The sequence below is a fragment of the Babylonia areolata genome, chromosome 22, assembly GCF_041734735.1.
Source record: "Babylonia areolata isolate BAREFJ2019XMU chromosome 22, ASM4173473v1, whole genome shotgun sequence".
Classification (NCBI taxonomy): Eukaryota; Metazoa; Mollusca; class Gastropoda; order Neogastropoda; family Buccinidae; genus Babylonia; species Babylonia areolata.
The window spans coordinates 42,695,132-42,705,131 of record NC_134897.1 but is presented as its reverse complement, the minus strand read 5'-3'; the positions used below and the strand labels follow the sequence as shown (position 1 = coordinate 42,705,131).

Here is a 10,000-nt window from a genome sequence, read left to right as displayed (position 1 = left end):
ATTTACATCGCTATGAAAAGGAAACACACACCACTACAACATCAAAATGCATATATCACAATAACAGGAATACACAAACATCATTTTGACAGAGAAACACCATGACAGAGGAACATAGATATAATTCTAATGATTATTACAACAATAGTATTTAGTTGTAGTTGTTGTAGTAGTAGTAGTGTTGTTCTTGTTGTTGTTATAGAATTTTGCATACAGCGCTGAATCAATGACAATGACAATGACAAATCAAAGAGTTTTTATATCAGTCATTCACACGCATAGCTCTGATTCTGGAGTAAAAAAAAAAGGGGGAACAGAAATTCATGTAAGCAGAAAGCTAGAGACAGACAGAGGAAAGGGAGGAAGGGGCTATTTAAGTTGAAAGAGCTGAGAGCAAAGATTTGACGAAGCGAGAGAGGCAGTTCATTCAAAGTGGAAGGTCCAGAGACAAAGAAAGAGCGGTGGCTGACTGTGGGGTGTTTGAATCTGGGGATGTGGGAACAGAGGATCTTAAGCTGATCGTAGTGAGTGAGATAAGGGTGTAGCAGTGAAAGCTGTCACAGAGACAGAATGGGGCAGATTTGTCTATTCATGTATAACAGAGTGCTGATCTGCAACTTTATTCTGTATGACAGGGAGCAATGAAGTCATTGCAAGACGATCCAGACAGGACAGAGTTACAGTAGTCGAGAAGAGAGAGAATGAGAGAAACGACGAGTTAGATGCTACGTCGATGATGTGCAGGTATTTCCGAACCGTTGCGCTGAAATCGACACCTTCAGGATTGGCAGGTAACAATGCGTTGCAAAGGACAAGGCTGACGGAACTGAAAAGAAAAATGGAAGTACTTCGAAGATTGATCAATTCAGTTGTGATAGAAGACAATTACTGTTTGCTTCTTGTGAGCATTCCTTTAGTTTTATCAACATGCAATAGTAATTTGAGTCATCCAGCTGTGAAGGTCCGGGAAGCAATCGGATATTTCTTACAAGAGAGAGGACACATTTTCAGAAGTATCACTTTTCCGAACATGAGTATCATCGGTGTTCGAATGCCATTCGAGTGATACTGTGCGGGTTGATTATTCCAGCACTGGGAACTGTATATGATGTGAAGAGCACGGGGCCTAAGACTGATCCTTGTGGGATTCTATGTCGATTTTAACAGGTTCAGACCGGCGATTTCCATTTGTAACATGTTGAGATCAGTCGGTGAGATGCGATTGATACCAACTGAGAACGGTGCTGTTGATATTGAATGTTAAGACAGGAAAAAGGATCGAATGGTGTATTGCGCCAAAGGCGGTTGACAAGTCGGAAACAGTGAGAACGGAGACTTTCCCTGAGTCGGACGTTTAGCACGACAGGCAGAATGAAAATGGTGCTGGACATTGTTGGGACAAAGGTGGCTAAGCTACATCAGGGCGGATTTTCTAGAAATCCGTACAAAAAAGGAAGGTTAGAAACTGGTCGATAGTCTTACAAAATGTTTGGATCAAGGTTGGGTTCGTTAGAAGAGGCAGTTTTAAAATCGGATTAAAAAGTTCATGTAAGAATAAATTTGCAGTTAATGTTGCTGGTAGTGGAGAGAAGCTGTGGGACACACTGGGAAAAGACAGGAAGTGTTTGCAAAAGAAAGAGGGTTTTGCGAGAGAAACATAGACACCATTGTGATAAAAACACATACAGCACTATAACAGAGAAATAGAGAAACACAGACCACTACAACAGAAATACAGACACCGCTATGACAGAGAAACATAGACATCACTATGACAAAGAAATGCAGACATCACTATGACAAAGAAGCACAGACATCACTATGACTGAGAAACACAAACACCACCACGGCAAAGAAACACGGGACACTGCGATGACAGAGAAACAAAGACATCACCATGACAGAGAAATACAGACACCACTCGAACAGAAAAATACAGATATACAGAAACCACACTGACAAAGAAACGCAGAGATATCTCTTTGACAGAAAAAAAACATACGTACCTGTCCATCAAAGTCGAAGTCCGTAAGCCTGTTCCTGGAATCGTCCAGAGCATGTAACACCTGAGGGGTGGATCGGTGGGAGGAGGTGTACAGCTCAAACCGGATCCCTTGCTGCTGGGGGGATTTGGGAAGTAGCAAGTTAGTCTCGAGCTGTCTGCTGTAGCACTGAAAATCCCTGTACATTTCCGGGAAACATCGCCGGCTGCTCTCACGCCTCAACCACCAGGCTGCATAAACAGAAGTTGCGGTTGTTGCTTTTTCGGTGGGGGGGGGGGGGAGAGAGAGAGGGGGGGGATACGGGGAGGGGGGCGGGGGCGAGCGAGAGGCGGAGATAGTACACTGTCATTGTTTTGATAATAGTACACTGTCATTGTTTTGATAATAGTACACTGTCATTGTTTTGATATCTTTTTCATTGTTGTTTGGGCGATATGCGCATGCGCGTTCTAACACGAATACGTACGCAATCAAGCACGCATCCACGCATCCTCCCCCAGCTATACATGCATACGTGGGCATAGGCATGCACACATGCAAGCAGTATTCACAGACAGACTGAAAGCTGAGGTACTCTAACCTTCGGACGGTGGTGTGAGAGATAAGTGACGTTATCTCAACGAGACGACATGGATAAAGGTATCTCGAGGGTAGAATGTTCTGGAAGGTCCGAAAATATCACGTGGTACAGGACAGATCATTTTAAGTAATGATCTACAATGCTGATATCCCTTTTTACGCATTTATAGAATAAAGCCAAATAAAACAAATAAAATATTCCAGCCGAAAGACGAAACAATGAACAGCTCCGACAACCAACCAGAACCATGAGGGTTCTTTGAAATGCAGCTACCGCTTCGTAAAGCAGCAGATGAACACCACCCCTGAATGCTTTTCCCCACTGACCGCTGGCCTCTCTACAACTAAACCACAGCATGGACGTAAATTGTTTTTTAAGTCCGTGCACCCCTGTGTACTGCCATAAACAATACTGAATGGCGCTGTTGTGTGCAGAAAGGTGGCAATTGGTGCAAAGCCATGATGCGCCAAACCCTCTGTCTCGGGGCGCCAGAAGATCGAAGAAACTCTGGGCTGCAGTCACTTGACAATGGAAGAGACACAGAGATCCTTGTCTAAGTCACACCATCCAATACATTTCTCAAAAAGCCTGTGAACTTAAGAATGAGCAGAGCCGCCAATGACTGCTTGAAAAAAATAAAACAGCTTCAGTCGCCATTCACGACTCGTGAGGCAAATCCAGTTGCTACACTCACGCTTCTCTCCTGTACTGGAAACGTCGGCAGTTCTGATATCTACACTAACATCCCCGGGGTACAAGAGTATAAGTGAGGCATGCAGTCAGACACCCAGCACAATGTCCCAAACCATGAACTTCACCTGTGATTGTTGCCCACAAGACGGCTGGATCCCACCTGTGACTGTTGCCCACAAGACGGCTGGATCCCACCTGTGACTGTTGCCCACAAGACGGCTGGATCCCACCTGTGACTGTTGCCCACAACAAGACGGCTGGATCCCACCTGTGACTGTTGCCCACAAGACGGCTGGATCCCACCTGTGACTGTTGCCCACAACAAGACGGCTGGATCCCACCTGTGACTGTTGCCCACAAGACGGCTGGATCCCACCTGTGACTGTTGCCCACAAGACGGCTGGATCCCACGAATTCACGAAGTGCTCTGCCACGTATGTCACAACGAATGGCGCAGCAGGAGCCTTCGTTCATTTCAGAGATGGGGGATGAAGAAATTGTCACTCTAGTTTGCAACTTTTCCACGAATTACCCAGCATGAACGGAAGCCTTGTGTGAAACATCAAGAGCAGTCCAAAATGAGTACTGACAAAGTGTAGGCCTAATTTTGACAGACGCCATGCCAGCACTTCTAGCTCTCAGACAATGCCAAGCGCTCACTCCCCGTACCAAGGAGTTTACAAAAGAAAAAGCCCCGAATGAGCATACCAACAATCCGATGACCTGTGGTGACATCAACACCAGCATCAAGGTAAACCAGAAGGCATGGAAGCTCTATGCCCCACAGCACAACTCAAATGATGTCTGCCATCTGCAGGGACGAGTGGTCCGGGAGACGCACTTAATATGAGCCAGTGCCAATCTTTCCGTGAAACATCATCACTTTAATCTGACAGTTCTTTGAGATGCCGCTGATGATCTCTTAGGTCCTGTATTCATCTTCCCAAATCTACCTTGTACACCTAGATCACAAAGTACAAGTGACCAGTCAGACCCAACCCGATCCCAGAAAGGTATCTGAGAGGGCCACTGGCCACTCTGTCGTTGGGAAGGTGTGCATGCCTTTCTGACTGTGGAGGGAGTGAGGACGTTTGATTTAACTATTATTTCGAGTCGTCTGTCCATCATCACGTGTTCTTCTTGAACCTTCCAAAACATCCCAGGTTCAACAACACTTTATTTATGACATCATTACGTATGACGACATCCTTGAGATGACACTATTTATCCCTCACAACACCCTACTTCATATAAAAGACATCGCGAGGACCAGCCTCGGACCGACAATCAGGACTCCACCACCCGCACACAGCCAGGACACAGCCCGGACCGCGGACTTCACAGCGGCCAGCACACAACAAGGACCATCCTCGAGCAAGACCACAGGACCAACGCCTTGACCACGCCACACCCCCTTGGGAAAGACCACAGCCATGAACAACTTGACCTTAAGGGCGTAAAGCCGATAGGTCGTTAAACTCCACTCTAGTTAGTTAGTTAGCTACTTCATATCGTGTGAGGTTTGCAAACATTATTTGTGGGACGTAATTCAGCAGTGTATATTGTACTATTCACACTTCACACATGCACGCAGAGAGAGAGAGAGAGAGAGAGAGAGAGTTACTTAAATACTTTGGATAGAAAGAGAGACGCATACGCGGTGGAGAAACAGACTTATACACATGCATATCACTACATAGACATACATATCACAAACTAACTCGGAACACGACACGCCACAAAGCAGTGCCTCACCCACAGCACAGAGACAAACTAGGGTAGGTATGGCTAATTGCGAACGGTCCATTCGAAGCGACCAGCTAAACGTGTGTACTGTAAAGATAACATGTACGATAGTCAAACGAAGTTCTTTTGTTTTTGAAGGTTTTCTCAGACTGGTTGCACCAGGAAAAGTTCGTCTACTCGTTCTTGTCAACGTTTTGTAGACGTTTGAAATAGCAGGGGTTCCTGAGGGTAAATGCGAACGGGCAGTCTAAAGAAAGATTGATTTGGGCACATGTAGAAAATAAAAACATTAACAGGTCTTTAACTCATTAGACATAACATATTATTAGAACATCGCACCAAACTGTTGTATTGTTGGTTCTGATCACACATGTACACAAATACACAAAGACACATTTAAACACACACACCCCACACACACACGCTTTTAACAGTGACTGTGCAGCATCGTTCGCAAACAGACTCGCGTCAAAATATCCTATGGTCTAATTGCAAACGACACTATTTTGCAGACTTCTGTCAAAACTGACGTTTTGATCTGTCACCAATATGCTTCCTTGAATTCTCCATGCACTGGTAATGCGCATTCAACATATCCGATAAAACTAACTATTTTAAACAGTGTAAAAGTTCAAGTCCTACAACTTGCTTTCCTCGATTTTAGGATTTTGAGAGCACGTTTGTAACCTTGGTCGGCAGTTGTGCTCGAAGAGATGAAAGAGCGCGGAAATAATCAGAAATAACTGGTGTTTGACTGTTTCTTGGAAATGGATATTCATTCAAGTATCAGAAAAAGGTCGAAGTAGACGTTAAATTGTGAATGCAACCGTTAAGAACGCTTCGAAATGGGGCGGTACACGAATCGTTCGCAATTACACGCTGTTCGCAATGACCCATACCTACCCTACCACACAGACATACACGCGAGTATCACAAACCATACTAGACTCCACAAACCTGTGCCTCGTCCACGGAAACAACAGCAAAACACACTCAAAGCAAACCAGCTCAGTCACAGAGTAAATCTACATTCCAACAATCACCAGACGAAAATGTTTCCCATTGCTCACCAGAACACAGAGGCAGACAGAGAGCAAAAATGAACACAATGCGGACTATGGCAGCCATTCCTGGATGAACTGGAAAACTTCTGGACACCTCTTCCCACAACCAAACAACGAATGATGGACACTTCAACCCGAACCAACACAGAAGAAGCCAGGGTACGAGTGATCGATAACCGATTAACTGGATCAGCTCACACTACCTGATAATGACAGTGTGCGTTTGTCTTAACAAAACTGAACAGCTGCGTGTCTGGACAGTGTCGTGCCGTAACATTGTAAATCGTTATCAGTGTGGATCAGACTGAATACACCACACACACAGAGGGGGGGGGAGTACGGTAAACAATAAGATGATTACGTGTAGCAAATACAAATAAAACTGTAAGCCTGTCAAAAATGTTAACAAAAACATTTTTCTTCTTGCAATTTGATGTGCGGTTTTTTCTAGTCGTAGGTATAAATTCAACTGAATGATCGACTGCTGATTTTTGTTTTTGTAAGCCTATCAAGTTATTTAGTATTATCTCATTTTCCAAAGCAAAACAAAATAATCTTGAGATTTCTTTTTCGGTCAACAGATGCTCTGTTGCTTTTCTTATCGTTCCTTCAGAATTGGAACGATTGATTGTTTCCATACTGCAGGTACATCACCTAGGCTCCATCGTTTTCTTCACGTCCTGCGCACGTCAGACAGATGCAGGTTATGTCGTCAAAAGGGTGCAGACTACAGAAACAGGGTGGCACTGACAAATCCCCGGATCGTCATCACAGTCCTACAGCGCTGCCTTGTCCGTCAGTTGACAAGCAGGTTGACCAAGAACGTCCGGATGATTACCGAGATACACTCACGCCACAACAGCACTGCGGTAAAATCTAATTTATACCATTTTCATTTTGGGACAGGATCCGTTTAGAGACATTACACGTGGCTCTGATTGGCTCAGCTCGGACACGTAAGTAGGCAGATTTATGATCGTGTAGTTAAACCCGGAACCGGATTTCGTAGAAGGTCATGGTTCGGTTTTTACGGCAAACCTTTGGCTTGAAGAACGCGGAACATAAAAAAGCGTCATGACAAATGATTATTCAAATCAGCAAGACCAGCTGCAACTCGACTAGTCAATGTTAGACGAAATCTAACTTTTGAAAATTCAGTGACGGTTAGGTCAGGTTCAAATAATTCAAAAACCCATTCTATCTTCTCAAAGCCGGCGGGAAAGCAGTCAGAAAGCATGTGTGAGTTTGTGTGGCATGGTGTAGGGAGATGAGAGGGATGGAGGGGGTGTGGGGGCTGTCAAGCTTTCTAGCGCGTAATGTTTTATTTTCAGGCTTCAGTCTCAGTTACAGTTTCCAGGAGGAACATGCGGACAGATTCAAAAACGCAACCCCACACATGCACGAAAAGCAGATCCCTGACCTGCCCATAAAGCTGGTGTTACAGTGTGCAGGCAGGGTCACCTACACCACCCCCACTCTGTCTCCGCCCCCACCCTCCCCACAATTTCGCTGTTCATTCATTCATTCTTCTTTTGTGAGATTAAGGCAATGCGGATGGAAGGAATTCAGCAGCTTCTGATGTCTGGAGTGGACTGTTCACTCACTGCCCGTAAAGGAGATGCTAAACACACCTGCCAGGTACACCTTCAGCTCAGCGTTGTCTGTCAGACCGTCATTCTACCAGACGATTGCCGGACGTCCCATGATGGTTCCAGTCCTCCAAGTCCTGCTATCGATCTCAGCATTACTCCGGGGGTAATGCTGCTGCCTTCAACTGTACAACTGCCAATGGATAGAGGCCGCCATAGGAGCAGTGATTTCAGATCCACTGTCTTTAGGGCACAGTAGGTACCCATTACAACAGCAAAGCGAGAGCTGTATGATTTATGGTTACTCCATTACAATGAGAAGTCATTTACAGCTTAGTCTTTTGTGAAGGACTACGACTCTCAGACTAGGAGGCAAGATAGCACTGGGTCTTAGTGCTGCAGCCTTGGGCGCTAGTTGGCCTTTGGGAACCATCCCAACGCCTGCTGTTGTAAAACCCTCTTGGTCGAGAGAGTGGGGATGTAACTTGGGCAAGACATTCTCCACCATAATCTAATTCTAGCCCAGATAGTCAGGACAGCAGTTACCTCCTCTGCTGTTCTGGTCATAGACGGACACGACTGACTATCATATACAGGTATCCATCCACACCTGGGTGGAGTGAGGAGAACCGGAGCAAAGCGCCTTATCCAAGGTTTCAGTTTCAGTTTCAGTAGCTCAAGGAGGCGTCACTGCGTTCGGACAAATCCATATACGCTACACCACATCTGCCAAGCAGATGCCTGACCAGCAGCGTAACCCAACGCGCTTAGTCAGGCCTTGAGGGGGGAAAAAAGAAAAAAAAGGTGAATAAATAATAGATAAGCTTACACAAATAAATAAATAATAATTATAAAAAAAACGTAGTAGTAGTAATAATAATAATAATAATAAAATAATAATAACAATAATAAATAAATAAATAAGATAACAATGATGATAAATAAGCAAATAGATGTAAAACATGAAGACACACATTCACATATACACCCACACATGCATACCAGATATGCACCAAACATGCAGTTTCACAGATATGAAAGCACAGTTAAATACATATAAACGTACATGAGCTCCAACACCCACACACACACACCACACACATTACCCTGCACCTCCTCCACACACTCATTTCTAGTCTACGTATCGCAGCTTCCACGGCACACACACACACACACACACACACACACACAGATGAACACTTATTTGTACAAGCACACATACATATGCCCATATCTCCCACCCCCAACCCCACACACATATATACAAAGATAGATATATATATATATATATATATATATATATATATATATATATATATATATATATATATATATACGTTCCAATATCCTGTTGCTCCCACAGTGTAGGCATGCATACACTCACATACCTTATCCAAGGACACAACACCATGCTGATACGCGGCTTCAAATACTGATCACGTGAACACTGGATCACATGTCCAACGCCTGACTATGCTACGGCGTTTTTCACTGACAACAACACTGTTGTTAACATGAAGGCACATTATCCAACTTACAGTCATGAATATGTTTGGTGGTAACGTGATTTGCAAGCATCTCCCCCATGCCGCTTTTAGAAACAGGGATAATTCATTCGTCAGTATGTCAAAAAGAACACGATCTAAAACAGAACACCAGAGCAGAACACAACACTCAATGACTGATAATGCAGGATGTGATCCTTCTGCTTTTTCGGTGTGTTTTCTGTCTGCAGCAAACGATGGTGGAAGCCGTGTAAAAATTAATATTTTCTTAACTTTTTTTTTTTTTTTTTTTTTTTTTTATAGGGTGGTCAATTACATCAAAAACGTGAGACAGACACACAGAGAGAGAGAGTATAGACAAAAATATTCACTTTTCTATCGAGCAAGTCAAGTCAGTGATCTTTTTTTTAGGGTCTGCTTGTACAGCTTTTTCTACATCCTACCCTCAGAAAAAGAAACAGCATTACTTTCTTGTGTTAAGACTTCAAAGAACTAAACAAACAAATAAACAACACAATACAAAAAAGAGGAAAGACCAGGGTGTGACTCGTTGTTGTTCACACCCTGTGTGAGAAAGTGCTGTGACAAAACTAATGGTTTCTGCACACAACGCTGCATCGAAGCCAGTGTGAGTTATAATTATATTGCATGGTCTTTTTTTCTTTTCTTTTTTTTCTTTTTTTTTTAAGCATACTTGTCTCTTATGCCTGTCGAGCAGCTCGGGATGTGTGTGGGAGGGCGGGCGGATTAGGGGGCGGGGGGGGGGGGGACGGCAGAGTGATGGGGTTGAGAGCGTAGATCTGTGGGTTGAGGGTGAGAG

General features: G+C 44.1%; 1 protein-coding gene across 1 annotated transcript in view; it reads right to left on the bottom strand.

The window, feature by feature from the left end:
- Window positions 1-6,305, bottom strand: part of LOC143297039 (pancreatic lipase-related protein 2-like) — an 11,655-nt gene extending 5,350 nt beyond the window's left edge. The window contains exons 1-2 of the mRNA XM_076609205.1: window positions 6,093-6,305; window positions 2,007-2,233 (exon numbers count right to left, since the gene is read on the bottom strand). Coding sequence (XP_076465320.1) covers window positions 2,007-2,233; window positions 6,093-6,150 — 285 coding nt within the window. The 5' untranslated portion in view covers window positions 6,151-6,305. The remainder of the gene's footprint in view (window positions 1-2,006; window positions 2,234-6,092) is intronic.
- Between the last annotated feature and the right edge of the window lie 3,695 nt (window positions 6,306-10,000).